The sequence below is a fragment of the Panthera leo genome, assembly GCF_018350215.1.
Source record: "Panthera leo isolate Ple1 chromosome E1 unlocalized genomic scaffold, P.leo_Ple1_pat1.1 chrE1_random_Un_scaffold_57, whole genome shotgun sequence".
Taxonomy (NCBI): domain Eukaryota; kingdom Metazoa; phylum Chordata; class Mammalia; order Carnivora; family Felidae; genus Panthera; species Panthera leo.
Window position 1 is genome coordinate 52846 of NW_024962228.1, and position 19424 is coordinate 72269.

At 46.3% G+C, this 19424-nt stretch overlaps 2 protein-coding genes and 2 long non-coding RNA genes across 21 annotated transcripts in view; 2 read left to right on the top strand and 2 right to left on the bottom strand.

Moving 5' to 3' along the window:
* The window catches only part of LOC122212785 (leucine-rich repeat-containing protein 37A2-like), a 50195-nt gene extending 43363 nt beyond the window's left edge, over positions 1-6832 (bottom strand). Inside the window, exon 1 of the mRNA XM_042926753.1 lies at positions 715-6832. Coding sequence (XP_042782687.1) covers positions 715-6632 — 5918 coding nt within the window. The 5' untranslated portion in view covers positions 6633-6832. The remainder of the gene's footprint in view (positions 1-714) is intronic.
* Positions 1-19424, bottom strand: part of LOC122212783 (integrin beta-3-like) — a 77192-nt gene that overhangs the window by 16843 nt on the left and 40925 nt on the right. For 2 of the 17 annotated variants that reach the window (XR_006199311.1, XR_006199310.1), the window contains exon 11: positions 15403-15457. Coding sequence is in view for 9 of the 17 variants with exons in the window: in XM_042926744.1 (XP_042782678.1) it covers positions 15297-15457 (161 nt within the window). In the remaining 8 variants the exon portion in view is untranslated. Of the gene's footprint in view, positions 1-12699; positions 13057-13303; positions 13383-13465; positions 13671-13895; positions 15793-15851; positions 15909-16988; positions 17092-19048; positions 19130-19424 lie in introns of those variants that run through there. The other 15 variants (XR_006199317.1, XR_006199315.1, XR_006199313.1 and 12 more) reach the window with 15 other exon arrangements.
* LOC122212791 lies at positions 12913-13641 on the top strand. Of its 2 annotated transcripts, none has more exons than XR_006199324.1 (2): positions 12913-12994; positions 13441-13641. It is a non-coding gene; the product is annotated as an uncharacterized LOC122212791 (long non-coding RNA). The 2 variants fall into 2 exon arrangements; XR_006199325.1 differs by lacking the exon at positions 12913-12994 and adding an exon at positions 13026-13114.
* Positions 16786-19156, top strand: LOC122212787. The gene is made up of 3 exons (XR_006199319.1): positions 16786-16827; positions 18210-18354; positions 19051-19156. It is a non-coding gene; the product is annotated as an uncharacterized LOC122212787 (long non-coding RNA).

The window sequence follows — 19424 nt, forward strand, 5'->3', positions numbered from 1 at the left end:
CAACACCCATGGTACCTCTTTTAGTACTTAATTACATGCCACCTCCCTTTTTATGACCATTTCCTTTCTTCCCACCTGTCATTTCATGTTCTGAAGACGATTTCATCCTAGTGTGGCGCCCATAGTACTTACTCTTGGGTTGGGCCCAAACTGAGTACTGTATGTGGAAGGCCGGGCGTCAAAGATGAGGTCTGGGGAATCAAAATAATAACAGCTAACACTCCTATTTCGCCAGGCACTGATCCAAGTGCTTCATATGTATTACCTCATCTAGATCTCACCATAATCCCATGAGATGGTAACTATCATAATTTCCATTTCACAGAAAAGGAAACTGAGTCACAAAGCTAATAGATGACAGACCTCGGCCCAAACGCAGGCAATCTAGTTCCAGAATCTCTACTCTTCACTACTCTGTTGTATCCTATTATAGAGGATGGAGCAAAAATGGGAGAGTAGAGGTTAAGGAATGAAATAATGGGGCTAAAAATTGGATAAGGAAAAAGAATAAGGACAATTACAAGTAAAAGATTGGAGAAGGGCGAACAGTAGTAAAAAGGAAAATGAAGATAAGGGATAGTTGACAAAGAAAAGCTAAAAACAGAAAGTCAGTCAACGTGGTTGGGGAGATGAGGAAGGCCCAGGACGACATTGAGGAAGAGACTGCCATGTCAAGCAGGAGGCAGAGAACAAACAAGTAAAGGCGATTCTTACAAGATGGTGAAGGTGCCGTTGTAGGTGTCGGGCTCCAGCACGGGCACTCTGCGGAGCCTCTGCTGTGGGCTGAGACCAACACACGACAGTGTCTCATCTTTGCAGGTACAGCGCTCACATATTTTGAGGTCTGTGGTGGCATTCTGTTCTGGTTGCCAAGTTAAAGTTGTGTATGCCTTTTCTGAGGTATAGTTTACAAAATGCACCACAGGATGTTCAGTTGTTGGAGGAAAACCTGTCTCAAATGACTCTGGTTGCTGACTTACAGGAATTTCTAGGTCCATAGGTGGAACCGTGACTTCAGTCAGGTTTCGATGTTGACTCTGAACCTGTTTTGGATGTGCAAGTGTCACCTCAAGGTCCTTTGGGGGAGGAGTTGTAGTCTTCTTCAGGGTTGTCGAATGTTCAGCCTCTGTAATAGGTTCTGGAGTTATAGTAAGCTCCACATGACGAAATGGGATGATGGGTGATGCTGGATGCTGACCTTGATCCTTACTTGGAGTTGGAACTGTCACTTCCTGCTGGAATGGATATTGAACTACAACCTCCTTAGGTGGCTCTGGAGGCTGAGTTGGGGTGTCTCGCATGGTTGGAGAAGGTTCAGTCTCCACACTGGATCCTGCAGTTACAGTAAGTTCCAGGTCCATAGGTGGAACTGTGACTTCAGTCAGGTTTGGATGCTGACTCTGAACCTGCTCTGGATGTGCAAGTGTCACCTCAAGGTCCTTTGGAGGAGGAGCTGTAGTCTCCTTCACGGGTGTAGAATGTTCAGCCTCTGTAGTAGGTTCTGGAGTTATGGTAAGCCCCAAGTCCACACGATGAGCTGTGACACTGGGCAATGTTGGTTGCTGACCTTGATCCTTACTTGGAGTAGGAACTGTCACTTCCTGTTGGGACGGATACTGAACAACCTCCTTAGGTGGCTCTGGAGGCTGGGTTGGGGTCTCTTGCATGGTTAGAGAAGGTTCAGTCTCTGTAGTGGGTTCTGGAGTTATGGTCAGTTCCAGGTCTAAAGGCTGAACTCTGACTTCAGTCAAATTTGGATGCTGAGCCTGGACCTGCTCTGGATGTGGAGGTGTCACCTCAGTGTCCTCTGGAGGAGCTAGAGTCTGCTGCATGATTGTAGACTGCTCAGCCTCCACAGTAGGTTCTGGAGTTACAGTAAGCTCCAGGTCAGCAGGCTGAACAGTAACATTGGGCAAGTTTGGATGCTGAGCTTGCTCTTGTCCTAGAGGTGGAACTGTCACCTCATTATGGACTGGAGGTTGTGCTACAACCTCCTCAGGTGGCTCTGGAGGCTGAACTGGGGCCTCCTGCTGGGCTGGAGGAGTTTCTGCCTCCTTAGAGGGCTCCGGAGGTTGAGTTGGAGACTGCTGCAGAATTGGAGATGGTTCTACCTTCTCAGGGGCCTCTGAAGGCTGAGCTTGTACCTCCTGTTGTGTTAGAGAAGGTTCTATCTCCTTAAGTGGCTCGAGAGGTAGAGATAGGGTTTCCTGCTGGACTGGAGATGGTTCCACCTTCTCAGGAGGGTCTGAAGGCTGAGGTGGGGCCTCCTGCTGTGTGGAAGGTTCTACCTCCTTAGGGGGCTCAGGGGATACAACTGGGGCTCCCTGCTGAGTTGGAAAAGATTCTGCCTCATTACCGGGCTCTGAAGGCTGAGCTGGGGGCTCCTGAGGTGTGGGAGAAGGTTCCACCTCCTTAGGGGGCTCAGGGGATATAGCTGGGGACTCCTGGAGGACTGGAAACTGAGCTGGGGCCACCTGCTGGGTTGGGGACTCTGCCTCATTAGGGGGCTCTGAAGGCTGAGCTGGGGCCTCCTGCAGTGTGGGAGAAGGTTCTACCTCCTTAGGGGGCTCAGGAGATACAGCTGGGGCCTGCTGGGGGACAGGAGACTGAACCAGGGCCTCCTGCGGGGTTGGAGAAGATTCTGCCTCATTAGGGGGCTCTGAAGGCTGAGCTGGGACTTCCTGCTGAACTGGAGATGGTTCTACCTTCTCAGGAGGCTCTGAAGGCTGAGCTGGGGCCAGCTGGGGGACTCCAGACTGAGCTGGGGCCTCCTGTTGGCCTGAAGCAGGGTCCACAGCCTTAGGGGGGTCCGGAGTCTGAGCTAGGACCTCTTGTTGGCCTGGAGAAGACTCATCTTCAGGGGACTCTGGAGACTGGGAAAGATGCTTGGACTGAGCTGGAGCAAATTCGACTTTCTCAGGGGGAATAGGAGATTGAGCAGGGACATCCTGCTGCACTGGAAGATGTTTCACCTCCTTAGTTGCCTGGGGACTTAGGAAAATCCTCAGATCCACAGGTTTACCTGTGATATTAGGCAACACTGGATGCTGATCTTCACCTGGACCTGGAGGTGAGAATGTCACCTCATGCTGTACTGGAGACTGAGCTACAACATCTGTAGAGGACCCTGGAGGCTGAGCTGGATGCTCATACTGAACTGGAAAAGACTCGACCCCCTCATTGGGCTTTGGTTGCTGAGCTGGGACCTCTTGCTGGATTGGAGAAGGTTCTATACTTGCAACAGGCACTTGAGGCAGAGCTGAGCTCTCCTGCTGGCTTGGAGAAAGTTCGATTTCCTCAGGAAAATCTTCGGGTGGAGTTGAGACTTCATGCTGGACTGGAGAAGATTCCACATTTTCAGGGGGCGCTGGATGCTGATGTGGGACCTCCTGCCGGGTTGGAGAAAGTCCAATTTCCTCAGGAAGATCTTCAGGCATAGTGGAGACTCCCTGCGGGATTGGAGAAGGCTCAACATTTTCAGGGGCAGCTGGATGCTGATGTGGGACCTCCTGCTGGATTGGAGAAGGTTCCAACTGCTCAGGGGACACTGCAGACTGAGCTGAGGCCTCTTCTCGGAGTGGAGAAGCTTCAACCTCATTAGTGGATTCTGAGGTCATGGTAACTGAGGAATCCACAGGTTTAACAGTGACATTAGGCAACAGCAGGAGCTGAGCTTGATTCTGACCTTGAGGAAAAACTGTTACCACCTGATGCTCTGGAGAGTGAGCTGGGGCCTCCTGTTGGGTTGGAGAAGGTTCAACCTCACCAGAAGGCTCTGGATGTTGAGCTGTGGCTTCCTGTTGAGTGGCAGAAGGGTTAATTTCCTCAGAGGTCTGTGGATGCTGACTTGGGGCCTCCTGATAGGTTGCAGGTTTAACTTCCCCAAGGGGATTTGGATGCTGAGTTGTGGCCTTTGACTGGGCTGGAGAAGGCTCAGTCCCCTCAAGGGGCTCTGGATACTGAGTTGGGGTCTCTGGTTGGGTTGGAAAAGGCTCACCCTCCTCTGATGCCTGAGGATACTGAGCTGGAGCCTCCTGCTGGGTTGAAGAAGGTTCAACCTCCTCAGGGGTCTGTGGATGCTGAACTGGGGCCTCCTCCTGGGTTGTAGGTGGTTCACTCCCCTCGGAGGCCTGTGGGTGCTGACCCTGGCCCTCCTCCTGGAGAGGGGAAGGTTCACCCTCTTCCTGGGCCTCTGGAAGCTGAGTCGGGGCCTCCTCCTGGGTTGAGGATGATTCACCCTCCTCAGGGGCCTGTGATTGCTGAGCTAGGGCCTCCTGCTGGGTTGTAGAAGGTTCAACTTCTCCAGGATATTCTGGATACTGAACTGGGGTCTCCTGCTGTGTTGGAAGTTTCTCCTGTGTGGTAGATTCTGGAGATTGCGTTGGAGTCTCCTGTTGAACTGGCAAAGATTCAACCTCAGGGGACTGTGGAGGCAGAGTTGGGGCTTCATGCTGGGTTTCAAAAGGTTCCACATTAAGAGGCACTGAGGGCTGAGCTATAGTCTCGTGCCGAACTGCAGAAGGTCCCACCTCTGTAGTGGGTTCTGCAGTCATGGTAAGCTGCACATCTGGAGGTTTCACACTGACATCGGGCAGGTTTAAATGTTGATCATGGTAGTGACCTGGAGGTGAAACTGTCATCTTATGATGCCATAGAGGTTGAGCTGGGTGCTCCTGCTGGGTTGGAGAAGGTTCCACCTCCCTGGAAGGCAGCTCTGGAGGCTGAGCTGGTTGCTCTTGCAGGGTTGCAGAAGATTCTATCTCCCCTGGAGACTGAGCTGGAGTCTCCTGCTGGGTTGAAGATTCTGCCTCATTAAGGAGCTCTGCAAGCTGAGCTAAGGCCTCCTCCTGGGTTGGAGAAAGTTCAGCTTCTCCAAAACGGTCTGGAAGCTGAGCTGGGGGTTCCTGTTTGCTTAGAGAAGGCTTACCTTCCTCAGGAGGCACTGAAGGCTGAGCTGGGGTCTCCTGCTGCCTTAGAGAAGGATCAATCACCCCAGGAGGCTCGGAAGGCTGACCTGGGGTCTCCTGCTCACTTGAAGGCTCAACCTCCTCTGGAGGCTTACCCGAGGTCTCTTGCTGGGTTAGAGAAAGTTCTGCTTCCTCAGTGTGTTCAAGAGGCTGAGGTGGGGCCTCTTGCTGGGCTATAGAAGATTCAACACCTTTATCAGGCCCTGGAGTTGTGGTAAATTCCACATCTAAAGGCTTACCTATAACCCTGGGAAACATTAAATAATCTGGATACTGACCTAGAGGTAGAGATGTCACCTCATCACTTACTGCAAGTTGAGTTAAATACTCGATAGGGAACTCTGGAACTAGAGTTGGGGCCTCCTGCTGGACTGGGGTAGGTTCAACCTCCTCGAGGCGCTCTGCAGGCTGAGGAGGGGCCTCCTGCTGGACTGGGGTAGGTTCAACCTCCTCGAGGCGCTCTGCAGGCTGAGCAGGGGCCTCCTGCTGGACTGGGGTAGGTCCAGCCTCCTCAGGGTGCTCCGCAGGCTGAGTTAGAGTTATGGTAAGATCCAGAGGTTTAACAGTGACATTGGGGAAGCTTGGCTTCTGAGCTTCACTCTGACTTGGAGATAGCACATTTACTTCATGATGTGCTAACAGTTGAGATATGATGTCCTTAGATGGCTCTGGAGGCTGAGCAGGGGCCTCCTGGGGGGTTGGAGAAGGTTCCACTTCCTCGGGGGCCTCTGTAGGGTGAGCTGAGGCTTCCTGCTGGACTGAAGAAGGTTCGACCTCTTCAGGGGTACTTGAAGGCTCAGCTGGGGCCTCTTGTGGGTTTGCTGAATTTCCATCCTTAAGGGACTCTGGACGCTGAGATGGAGCCTCCTGCTCAAGTAGAGATGTTTCTGTCTCTTCAGAGGGCTCTGGATGCTGAGCCTGAGCCTCCCCTTGGGGCAAAAAAGATTCAGCTTCCTCAGGGGACTCTAGATGATTTGGGGTCTTCTGCAAGGGTGGAGGAATTTCAGCCTCCTCAGAGAAGTTTGGAAGTTGATCTGGTCCCCCTGGGAAACCCATAGGTAGGTTCTCCTCAGGATACAGGAGACCCATATTGGAATCAAATGACTGGTGATCTTCGGCCTGATCTAAACCTACAGTTTTAGTCTTACTTTTGAGATGAGGAGGCGGAGCTATGGTCTGATTCTGATCCCAACCTGGCACTGGAACCACCTCTGGGAGCCTTTGATGCTGGGTTAGCTGGTCATTCAGATCCTCATCTGGCCCTGGGGGTAGTTCTCCAAACGAATCCGTGTCCAGCAATGGAACCAAAGTCTCGGTCAACTCCTTAGGCGGGGCCAACATCTGGGCTGGAGCAGAGGACCCCAGGTAATTAAAGCCCCCCGGCTCAGCTGGGGGTGTAAGTGCCTGGGGCGATTCGGGCGGGGGATCAGAGGAGCGCGAAGACCAGGTCTCAGCCGCCTCCAGGGGGTCGGAAGTCAGCTGGGCAGGGTCCAGGGCCCACTCCGGAGGCTGAGCTGCCTGGACCAGCAGCCACAACGGTTGCCACATAAAGAGAAGCAGTGGGGCCAACAGGCGCAGCCGGGACATGACAGGCGGAGGCTCCGGGGCGCAGCGACCCAGGCGAGTAGGGTACTGGCGCTGGGCCCTGAGCGGGAGCCAAACCATTATGGCAGCCCCGTGATGCGCGCGCGCACCTTTAGCAACTGCGCGCCCCTCCCCCGCCAACGTCCCACCCTTTATTTATGACGTCTTTATTTACACCACCTTTATTAGCTCCCTGGAGATGGGCTCCGCACCAGCAGAGCGGGCCCTTTTCCCAGAATCACTTGGGGCCCAGGCCTCCCTCCACCCTGCAAAGGCCACCACTCCCCCCCACTCCCCCCCTCCCCCCCTCCCCCCCCCTCCCCGGCCCGGGGCTGCTCACAGCAAGGTAGTACTTGGACTCAGATCTGGGTGGCCCCGCACTCCCGCAGCTCTGAGGGGTGGAAGGGTGGGGGAGTGGAGCAGAGCTTCCAAGGAAGCCACAGGACCTGGCATCCTGGGAAATTAAAAAATGCTAGTCCAGCTCTAGCAATTTGAACTCTTGCTCTTCAAAGCTTAAATCCGAGAGACGTTCTTCCTCCCCCTGGCCATACTGCTTCCAAGAAAAGTAGCTGACCTGCAAAATAAGCACCAGTTAGGGCGATGGGGAGGAGAACACACTTCACAGTCAGATATTCTAAAATGTTGCCATTTCCTCTAAATTCTCAATACCCATGGCTGATTATTAATTCACCACTCTGTTAGATGGGGGCCTACCACTGAATCTGCGATGGCCCCTAAATGTCTGTAGGAGGAGTTTGGGGGGAGTGCTAAGCAATTCATTCTGGGAAAGAGGGCCGGAAACCAATTCTAGCCCTTTATTTACACTGGGTGGGAAAACTTCCCCCATCTCATCTTGACTGGACATAGCCATTGATCTAGAAAAAGTAACAAGGCCACTTTTCAGAGGTCCACTCTGTGCGCCCACATGGAGAAGGCACTTAGGATGTTATAGTCAGCGTGTTAAACAATTTTCTTGAAATACTGCAACTAGCACTCAGTTTACTTCCTTCACAGCCCCTTTTCTAATGTATTTTTAGTCCTTGCTTATGGTCTGGCACAACCTCTAGCATGTAAAATGCAAGAGAGAGGGGGTTTTTATCTTAATCCCAATGTCTAGCACACAGGAATAGTTTTTATATGGAACTGATTCCAAGACTGGCCTCATGCAGGAATGGATCTGTTGCTATAATCAGGTTTCTGAAATCTTTAGCATCAATGCTGAATCTTTTTCTCATCTTTTCACCTTTTTCAGGAAGCTAGACTTTTTTTTTTTAATTTTTTTTTTCCTGAGAGAGAGAAAGCGTGAGCGGAGGAGAGGGACAGAGGGAGAGACAGAGAGAATCCCAAGTAGGCTCCACGCTCAGCACAGAGCCCGACGTGGGGCTGACCCCACAAACTCTGGGATCGTGACCTGAGCCAAAATCAAGAGTCGGATGCTCAACCTATGGAGCCACCCAGGCACCCCAGGAAGTGAGACTTCTCAAAGCCTAAACTTGGAAACGTCTGAAGTTTCCTCGACTGGTTTGATTTAGATTCAATTAACATTATTATTTTGCATGAAAAATCTTCCAGTGCTTTTTCAGAAAGTAACCATCTTCTCTTTCTCCACTCTCTTCCCTTCAAAACAAACTTTGCAACTGTGGGGTGAGTTAAATATTCAGAAATCTAGGGGCGGCTGGGTGGCTCAGCTGGCTGAGTGCCTGATTTCGGCTCAGGTCATGATCTCGCAGTCTGTGAGTTCGAGCCCCGCGCCAGGCTCTGTGCTGACAGCTCCGAGCCTGGAGCCTGCTTCAGATTCTGCGTCTCCCTCTCTCTCTGCCCCTCCCCAGCTCACGCTCTTTCTCACTCTCAAAAATAAATAAACATTAAAAAAAAAAATCTAAAAAAAAAAATTCACAAATCTAGCCCCAAATTAAGCTCTCAATGAGCTGAAACACATTTTTGCTTTTTTTTTTTTTTTTTTTTTTTTAACATTCTGTATGTGGCACATTACTATTTTCTTTTAGAAATTATTTTGGCGGGGCGCCTGGGTGGCTCAGTCGGTTGGGCGGCTGACTCCGGCTCAGGTCATGATCTCGTGGTCCGTGAGTTCGAGCCCCGCGTCGGGCTCTGTGCTGACAGCTCAGAGCCTGGAGCCTGTTTCAGATTCTGCGTCTCCCTCTCTCTCTGACCCTCCCCCGTTCATGCTCTGTCTCTCTCTGTCTCAAAAATAAATAAACGTAAAAAAAAAAAAATTTTAGAAATTATTTTGGCAACTTAATCCCTAATTCAGGACATCCATGTGAGTGATTTACAGAAAAGTTCTTCAGCAAGATATTCACGCAATATATATATGAGATGCCGACATCTGGGTGATACATCCTATTTGAATGGCATAATGGTTTCAAACGCTGTAGTATAAATAACTTTTTTAGTTACTTAGTGAAGGCTTGTTGAATAAATAACTTTTTGTCACTGCTTGACACAAGTTTTTATTCCAAAATGCCGAGTAGATTTTCTTCTCAGTTCTTTACAGCAAAAATAAAGTGAAGGAAACAGGAAGAAAGAAAAGAAAATCTGCCTTTAGGTTGACTCTGCTCAAGAATCATCACTGTACTTTTGCAAAATTATAAGGATAATCATCACAACCAATACTATTGAGCCATAGGGCATCTGTGATCAGCATTTCACATTTAAACCTCACAATAACCTTATGTGATAGATACATCATTACCCCATTTTACAAGTGAGGAAACTGAAGTACAGAGAGGTTGTATAATTTGTCCCAGTTTGTCAAGCCAGTCAAGAAGCAGAGCTGGAATCTGAACTCAGTTCTGACTCCAAAGCCTGTATTTAACTTGTATGAAAAAAAAAGGGGGTTTAAAATAGCCGTTACCTTAAACTTAACTTTGAGAGCATTAAATATAGAAACACTTTGCTGAACTTCATCTCTCCATCTGGGAGAGCTTCTCTAAGAATTACATTTTCTATTTTTATTCCTTTCCTCTAATCATCTCCCATGATTAAGTATTTAATTAGCCTGTGATCATTGAGACTTTAGAGATTTCATTTTTTATTTTTGTATTCTATTTTTTGAGAGAGAGAGTACAAGAGTATGAGTGAAGGAGAGGCAGAGGAAGAGAGAGAGAGAGAATCCCAAGCAGGCTCCATGCCCAGTGCAGAGCCTGACATGGGGCTTGATCCCATGACCGCAAGATCATGACCTGAGCCGAAATCAAGAGTCAGGCAGTTAACTGAGCCACCCAGGTGCCCTGAGACTTTAGACATTTTAAAGCCCTGTTACAGGTGAATCAGTGAAAATGAGAAAGGAAGGACGTCTGAAAATTCATCCTTCCGTAAAAGCAACAACAACAACAAAAAACTAGCAAAAATGGTCAAAATCAACTTTCTCAGAACTTTGGAAATTTTAACCAATGGGCTTGCAGCAACCCGGAGAGCATTTATTAAAGAAAAAATTACTAATTTCTATGAGAACAGTGAGCTCTGTTGTTTTAACTTGTCCTCAACCTCTGCTCTCCATCGTGATGGTAGCCTTAAAAATTGCCCACATCCCAGGGGAACAGAATGGAGCTCAAGTTCCTTAAAGCCTCATTCCCAAGGAACAAACTGTCATTGTTTTACCTGTCTAGTGGGGTCCCTAAAAAACTTCACTTGAAAGCCTTGCCCTTGACCTCACTGAGAACTGCACAGTGCTAAAATAGCCTCTTCCCAAGGGGCATTTTTTGAAAACAATTATAGATAAATGTTTTAATCTGGCAGCTATGTGAGGCAATTGATAACAAGACAAAAAATAGCCTAAACAAAAAGCCTAAAAGGAAAAAGCTGAGAAATGAGATGTCCATAGGGACTTTGAAATGCTCCAACATCTTCCTGGGTAACTAGAAGACCACAAGACATATTCCTGGGAATGTAGAAAAAAAACCTTAGCACTAATAAATGAGTTCAGCAAGGTTACAGGACACAAGATCAATATGTAAAAATTAGCTTTATTTCTATACATCAGCAATGACTATTCCAAAAATAAAATTAGAAAAACAATTCCATGTATAACAGTACTCAAAAGAACAAAATACTTAGGAAAACATTTAACCAAAGAAGTGCAAGAATCACACTAAAAACCACAAAACGTTGTTGAAAGAAATTAAAGAAGATTGAAATAAGTGTAAAGATATGCCATGTTCACGGACCAGAAGAAAATATTGGTAAAATGGCACTATACCCCAAATTGAACTGTGGTTTCAGTATAATCCCTATCCAAACCCCAACTGACTTCTTTCCAAAAATTGGCAAGCTAATTCTAAAATCTGTATGTCAATTCAAGGGACCGAGAATAGCCAAAATGATCTTTTTAAAAAAAAAAAAAAAGTTTATCTATTCATTTTGAGAGACAGCGAGCATACACACCCGTGCAGAAGAGCAAACATGAGCGAGTGTGAGTGGGGAATTCCCAAGTGTGAGCAGGGGAGGGGCAGAGGGAGAAGGAGAGGGAGCATCCCAAGCAGGCTCCATGCTGTCAGTGCAGATTGCAACACGGGGTTCCATCTCACAAACCATGAGGTCATGACCTGAGCTGAAATCAAGAGCCGGCCACTTAACCAACTGAGCTACCCGGGTGCTCCAAAACGATTTTGACACAGAACAACACAATGGGAAGACTCACACGCCCTGGTTTCAAAACCTACTTCGAAACTACAGTAATCACGGTGTGGTACTGGCAAAAGAACAGACATGTAAGTTGATGGAACAGAACTGACAGTCCAGGAACAAATCCTCCCATTTATGGCCCACTGATTTTCAACAAGGGTGCCAACACCATTCAACGTGGGAAGACTAGTCTTTTCAAATGATGCTGGGACAACCGTATATCCCCATACAAAATAATGTAGTTGGATTCCTACACTTCACACCATATATAAATTTTAACTCAAAATGAGTCAAAGACCTAGAAGGAAGAGCTCAAGCTATAAAACTCTCAGGAGAGAAATCTTTATGACCTTGGATTTAGGCGACGGTTTCTTAGACATGACACAAAAAGCACAACAAACCAAAGGAAAAATAGATAAACTGGACTTTATTTAAAAATAAAAAAACAACCCAAAACTATCATATGTCTGATACAAGTCTAGTATCCAGAACATCCAGAATATATAAAGAACTCTTAAAACTCAGTGAAAAGACAAATAATCAAATGTTTAAATGGGTAAAGGATTTGAAGAGACATTTCGCCAAAGAAAATACATGAATGGCCAATAAGCACATGAAAAGATGCTCAATGTCTTAGGTCATTAGGGAAATATAAATCAAAGCTACAATGAGATAGTACTCTACACTCACTAAGATGGCTATGATCGAACAGAGAGACAATGATAAGTGGTAGCAAGATTTGGGGAAACCAGAATCTTCATACATTGGTGGGAATGTAAAATGGTGTAGTCACTGTGGAAAACAGTTCGGCAGTTCCTCAAAAGGGTTAAATATAGAGTTACTACATGACCCAGCCAATTCCACTCTTAGGTATGTACCCAAGAGAATTAAAAACATATGACCACACAAAAACTTGTACATGAATACTCATAGCAGCATTATTCACAATAGCCAAAAAGTCAAAATAATCCAAATGTCCAATAACTCACGAATGGATGAACAAAATGTGACTGGAGCACCTGGGTGGCTCAGTCGGTTAAGCATCTGACTTTGGCTCAGGTCGTCATCTCACAGTTCATGAGTTCGAGCTCTACATCAGGCTCTGTGGTTTTGGATCCTCTGTCCCCCTCTCTCTCTGCCCCTTCCCCGCTTGTGTGTGCGCTCTCTTTCAAAAATAAATAAACATTAAAAAAAGGAATGAAGTACTGAAACATGCTACAACCGGATAAATCTTGAAGCCAACAAGCCATGTGAAAGAAACTAGACACACATTTCTATGAAATGTCCAGAATAGGCAAATCCATAGGGGCAGAAGGTAAATTAGTTGTTGCCAGGGGCCTGGGAGGAGGGGGGAATGGGGAGTAAAGGCTGATGGGTATGGTATTTCTTTCGAGGGGGGCAATGACAATGTTCTGGAATTAGCAGTGATTATTGTCTATCAAAGTATACCATTGGACTATATACTTTATAATGTTGCATATTCTATTATGCGGACTATATCTCAATTTGAAGAAAAAAAAAAAAGAACCATGTTGTGATAAATAGAGAACCAGTTGCCAGAAGATCAAACATGTTAGTAGGTGGAGAAAAGGGGAGCGAAGATTCAAACTCTTCCACAACGGAGGTCAGAGGGAGTTAGCGGTGCGGCTGGGAGCCATGCATTTTTGTTCTTGCCTTGGAAACTCCCCTATTCTTCCTATTCCAGCCCCTTCTTCTACGTTTTTTCAGGCCCATTAACATGTCGGGTTTGTGTAACACTAGTTAATATCCAGTCAGACGATGTTATGAAGAGAAAGAACGTGAGTGTCACATGTCTGGTTAAACACAGTTCCTCAACCTTGAGGCTCCGAATGTCCTTTGGCTTTGAAAAAATAAAAATGGCATTAATACCTACAAGCTTACTGGCGGGCTCTGTGCAAGTAACCTCTTCCACGTGTGTGTCTTCCCCTGCCCACTTCTCCCCCCCCCCCCGCCCCGCCCCCCTGGCTCCCTATTAAGAAAGACTATGAAGAATTATGCAGCCAAAACAATTTAGTAGTTTGTTATCCTTCCCCCAACTATCTCAGTGCTCTACCCCCACTGTCCCCCCCTCTTTCCTGGTAGCTCACCCATGGCCTTATACCCATCGGCTCGGTGCTTCCTCTTACCCAGGCAGCCCTCCTGCTGAGATGAATGCCCTGTGTTTATCTGTAGTGAAAACAAAATACAGGCCACTCCAAGTTATCCTATCTCCTCCTGTCTTTAGTGCCGCCTTCTCTTCATGGAGCTATTGTGCCTGAGCCAAGGGGAGAATGAGAACTGACCCGACAGGTTACATCTGCTGGACCGACAGCAATTGTCTTTCCACAGACTGCGATACGAACGAACGGTGGACGCTGCACTAGACATCATCTCCATTTCCGTTCAATTCCCTCATTTTACAGATAAAACGTGTGCTGACTCAGTCTATTGGCTTTTGGATATTCGTGGGCTTATCTTTATGGGAGTAAAACATAACAACAGTTATCCTCAAAGACTGTCTCATAATCAAAGTTGAAGAAATACTGTTCTAGATATTTTTTTGTTTTTTAAAAAACTCTATCTTATTTGAAGAGGAAAACTCAAGTATTTTTGCAAAAGCTTTCCGTTGCAGAGCAACGGGACAGACTAAAGGTAGCTCACAAAATAAGGGAACATTTCTTACGTGTTATTTTTTTTTTCTCCAAATTCTTCTACAGAGGTCCAGACAGATGGGCTACGTTTCCTTTCTATTAACTGAGGAGACAGAGAAGACTTGAGGACTGAAGCTTGTCACCACTGTCCTGAATGTACTGAAATCCTAACAGCTTTAGCTGAAAAAATGTCCAAAGCAGGCAGTGAAAATACATTTCAAATAGGACAGACTCCAAACTCTCTATGCTGGAATCCCAAGGCATGGAGGGAAAACTGGCTCCTTGGAGGAAAGCAGTTGAAGAAATAAGTAGAGTGATCTAGACCCTATTCCAGTATGTTTGAAGTACTTGGGGATAGAATAACCCCTTTCCTTTATTCATCTACATAGGTTCATGAGCCATGAGAACATGACTCCCCATGCGAAGCTCCTCAATACAAGACATCTAACGGCATCACGTAGATCCTCTCTCAGGGGTTGGGCGGGGGGAGGGGCGAAGCCTAAAGAATCTGAAATGGTGAGCCCATGTTTTAATTCAAGTTCTGAGAACAGCCTTGAAGAGGAGTTTCTGGCAGTGAGGAACAGCCCAAGAAGCAAGGGCCCCGGAATCAGGCAGACCTAGGTCTGAATTCTGGCTGTCACTTCCTGGTGAAGGGACTTAAGTAACGAACGTCTCCGAGTCTTTTTAGCAGCATTTACCTCATAAGGCAATTTGAGGATTAAAGGAAAGAGCATGTGCAAAGCACCTAGCATAAGGCTGGGCACAGAGTGGGTGCCTAGCAGTGACGATGTGATATTTGCACCAGGCGGTGAGCAGGAAGCCTGGGGATGCCCATAGGTGGCATGGCCAGGAGCTCCCGAAGCATAGGGAAAAGGAGCTCCCTGCTCGAAAGGTCCTATTCCAGTGAGAAGCTGACTCCAAGGGACGACGCCCAAAAGGCCGGTTGTCATTCAGGTCCTACCTAGTGCCAGGGAATGCGGAATTGTATTACTCGCGAAGCTTCTTAAGTGGTTCTGTCACTTATTGACAGTGTGAACCTAGGCAAGTCACCCGATGTCTCTGAGTTTCAACTTCCTCATCCCCGAAATGAGGATGATACTACCTGTATCACAAGAGTTGCTGGAAAAACGAAAATGAAGTGCCGTGTGAGGGGCCACATCCGGAGCATTTCCCACGTGCCAAGCTCTATTCTAAGAGTTTAAGACACACTGTCTTACTTGCAGCACAAGCGAAAGGTCTCAGCGTAGTGCCGGAGCGCAGTAAATACCTAACAGAGGTAGGTATTAAAGAAATGATATGGGGCAGAGGAGCAACTACCATGCTTCCCAGAGAAAGAAGATGCCTTGGCATATACGTGGGAAGAATCAGATGCAGCTGGGAGAAGAAAAGTAACAGTTGGGTATGACTATCGCAAAGCTTCTGAACTACCACACACGGAAAATAATAAAAGTTACCCTAAATCACCCCAAAAGGACAGCCCTGAGTTGTCATCTTCATCCTTAACGTTGATGCCTTTCTGAATCTGAGAAGAAGCTGTCAGGATTTCCAGTACATACCAAAAAGCGATGACAATATCCTGAAGTGTGTCAACTTGTGTGGGCACGCAGCCGTCTAAAAGGAAGCAGATGGCGGTTGACTGGGGGAGCGTTAGGGCGTCTCTGTGACTGCGGCTCGACTTTGCCTTCAGAGGGTGGCCACACCTACCTCAACGATATTCTCAACAATAATTCAAAAGGGGTAAGGCTTAGATTTTCCTTATTCTCCCTTAGAGCTTATGTTCTTGGCACAATACTGATGCGCCACAGACGAGCCAGCATGTGAATGTGCTCTATCCCGATAAGGTACAGCCTTTCTACATCGTAGAGTCCTTCGGCTTCTAAACTCATGGAGCTCGTACTGTTAGAAGCAATGAAGTGAATTTTTTAAAATAAGCCATCGGTCTGCACCTGTGTAGGTGAATGAAGGAGAAGCACTTTAAAGTCAGGAAAAAAAAAGTATACTTAACATTTAGGATTATCAACCACTGTTGGTTTTCCATAATATATTTCATTCCTGATTTCATCTGAAAGAAATAGGATTATTACTACCATTCAAAAAGTGGTACCTTATTAATAAACTCTTGGCATGGCTTTGAGGTGGATTTCAGATTCAAAATAGACTTTACCACACCGCTAACGTGTTCACTCAGTGTTTATCAATAACTTAAGAGGCTTCATTCAAAAAACTTACTGAGATAGAATTACCTGAAACCCAGGGGTGAATCGAGGCCTTGTAGGGTCTGGACCTCATCTACTTTGGGAAATCCTGCCTCATCAAAACATGCAAAATTATGCGTACAGGAACTGCGAGGGTCCCTCCCAAGACTTCGGAAGGGGCCTATGTAAGTGAGAAGACCTGAAGTTTAAGCTTCAGTCAGTTCAAGATAAATCCACCTCAGCTGGGGCCCAAAAGGTTTACAAACTTATTTAATGCTGGAGAAAATATTGTTTCAACTTATAAACACCCCAGTAATTAAGTCACATAGGTAATAACGTGACTGAATTCACGGGATGGCATCTCCCTTGCGCATGCTCTCTTTCTCTCAGAATAAATAAACGTTAAAAAGAAAAAAGAAAAGAAAAGTTTGGCCCCAAACAAGGAGCCCAACCTCCAATACACACTTACTGTACTGTGATAATTTTTTGGAAGTTAACTGTGAATTCGTTTTAGTAGTACAGCTCTATTCAAACCACATTGAAAGGGCGGGCCTACGCCGGCTGACTCCATCTTGTTCTGTGTCCTTCACCTTGACCACACCTCCTCCCCTTGAGTAACCCCCCCCCCCCCAACTGCCTAACAGCACTCTTCCCCAGGACCCTTCCCCAGCCAATCAGCTGAGGCCACAGCCATTACCTCACCAACTGCCCCTAGGCCCCCATAAAACCTTTGTCCTTTTGAAACTGGCTCTCTCTCCCCGGTATCTCACCTCTGCATCAGTGCAGGTAGGGGATTGAGCTCGAGCTAGCTCGAATAAAGGCTCTTTTGCTTTTACATCGGACTCGGCTCCCTGGCGGTATTTGGGGATCACGAATTCTGGGCATAACACACATGACATGAGTATTAATTTATTCTCAATACCAGCTAGCTCTGGTTCTTTAATTACCTTTTTCTGTCATGTAAGATCGATGAGGGAGCATGAGGCAAGTTGAGGGCAAAATACAAGTTAGCACATGCCCCCGCCCCAGGTGGGATATGTGTGATTCTGGCTGCTCGAGGACAAAGGAAAGGAAAGAAAACAAATGGTTAACTGATAAGAGATCTCAGTCGGGCAAGATAGGAGTTTCCATCAGTTTACAAATATCTTAGTAAATTACAAGAAAAAGGCAATCTTATCAATAGCCTAATCGCCAGAAACCTACAGAATCAGCTTCCTGGAGCCCCAACATCACCCCTCCATAGTGATATGGGGAACAAAGGCAAGAAGGAAATCTCAGGTAAAATTAAATTTCCTTATAACCTGCAGCCTATTGACAGATACTTGAGGCAGGCAAATAAAATATTTCTCCAGGAACTCCCTACTGTCTTAATGCTTTGCTAGACGGAAAAACAACCTTAGCTTGACAATAGCAAGGCCTCTGGTATCTTAGGAGTCCTCTTTCACATATCACAGTCCCTCTGGAGACTTCCCTTTTGACTTGACCTCCCAATTCCATAGCATATAACCTGTCACTCTTCACAACCCCAGTGCAGTTCTTTCTGCCCACGGTCCTGTCCCTGTGCTTTCATAAAATCGCCTTTTTGCACCAAAGACATGTTCAAGAATTCTTTCTTGGCCGTCGGCTCCCGACTCCCCACCATCTCCCCAAAACTTCATCAAGATGAACGTGAAAACTCAACACAAGCAAGTTGTTGCCTTGTCCACGACAAATCTTTTCTATTCCACAACCATCCCCTACTTTGTCACCCCCTAGCTCGTTACCCTGCTGCACTGATGCCAGCATGGCTCACATACGTTTTCCCATCAACGGCCATCTTTTTCTCCTTCCAGTATGAAAGATTCTTGGGGACAGTCCCTGTGTATTCTTTGCACCCCCAGTACTTAGTACACTGTCGACACAGAGTGCGCGTGGCACTGAGTGTTTTTCAATGAATTCATTCATTGTTATCAACGGATTCCACGCTATTTTGTCCTGTATTGCCTACATAACTATGAAATTCAGATTCTTAGAAGAGACTCTCGGTGTTATAAGATGCTTAGTAGAGGTGGTGAGTTTTAAGACATTATATTGACACCACTAAAACCTCTTGGTGGAGAAACTCAATGAGCCCGTTCTCTGGCATGCCGGCAAAACAAAAAACTGACCCTCAGTATTCTTTCCCCAAGTTAGGCATCAGCAAATTAATGAGAGGAGAGAGGAGGCCCCTGCTCTTGGGCACCCGCAGGAACTTACTCCAGCTCCGGACACACCGTAAACACTTTCATCTAATGGAAGATAAGTTGTGAAATCGGATTTCTGAACCACAAGACAGTAAGACAGTCTTTTCCAGCGTCTGCTTTAGAGGAGGGTCTTCAACCTTGAGTCTAAAAATCCCCCTCAGGCCACTGAACATGTCCAGTATGATTTGCTTTTTTACAGAGAAATCACAGAATTTTCCGGCTGAAAGGGAATAACACACTTCTTAATTGAAGAGTGGTCAGGAAAGAAAACACATGGAGAGCAGTGCCCTGTGGCAGGCATTCAGGAGTTCTTTCTGCTTTCCTGATGGCTCAAGAAGCACCCACACCTTTTGCTGCCTGGAGAACTCTGTGCTAAACTTCGTTCTTTGAAGTTCTCTTTTGCATAGGAAACTTGCACATGAGCAGGAATCAAAGTTAAATTCAAAAGTGGATTTCAAGGACCATGCACACCTTGGGGAAGCATCACTGTCACGAATTCCCATGATAATACTGACTTGGGTGTTACTTGCTTGGGGCTTTCATTGCCCACACAAAGCTGGGTACGAGGGAGGGCAGAGAGTGCCATTTAGGAGTTAAGACAAGTCCCTTGGCCTCTTTGTACCTTAGTTTCCTCATTTGAAAAAAAAAATGGATTTTAAGACCTACTTTCCAGAATTCATACTGGGTTTATTAACACACACCTAACCAATCACTGTATGATATTTTTACATGTAGTTTTTTTTTGTTTGTTTTTTTTACATGTATTCATTTTCTATTTCACTTACAGCTTGTGTAAAAACGGCATTCCATGCCAGGCCTGAAATGTTCCAAAGCTCAGTTCGGTGAGTAAATTGCAACGAAGATTTCTACACACACACACACACACACACACACACACACACAAAACAAGACACAAACAAAGAGAAAAAAAAGATATTCTTTCAGAATATTTATCCTTTGGCAGTGATTCTAATTTATAGATAATGAAACATAACCACAATACTCTCTCCATACACTAAAGAAATCTCACTATGAAAGATACTTGCCTTTTTAAAAAAATATTTGCATGAAAGATTTATACTTTCATGTTTATACATGTGGTGCATTAGATACAAATCAGTAAATGCTCAATAAATACTTGTGTTAAGTAAGTATTTTTTT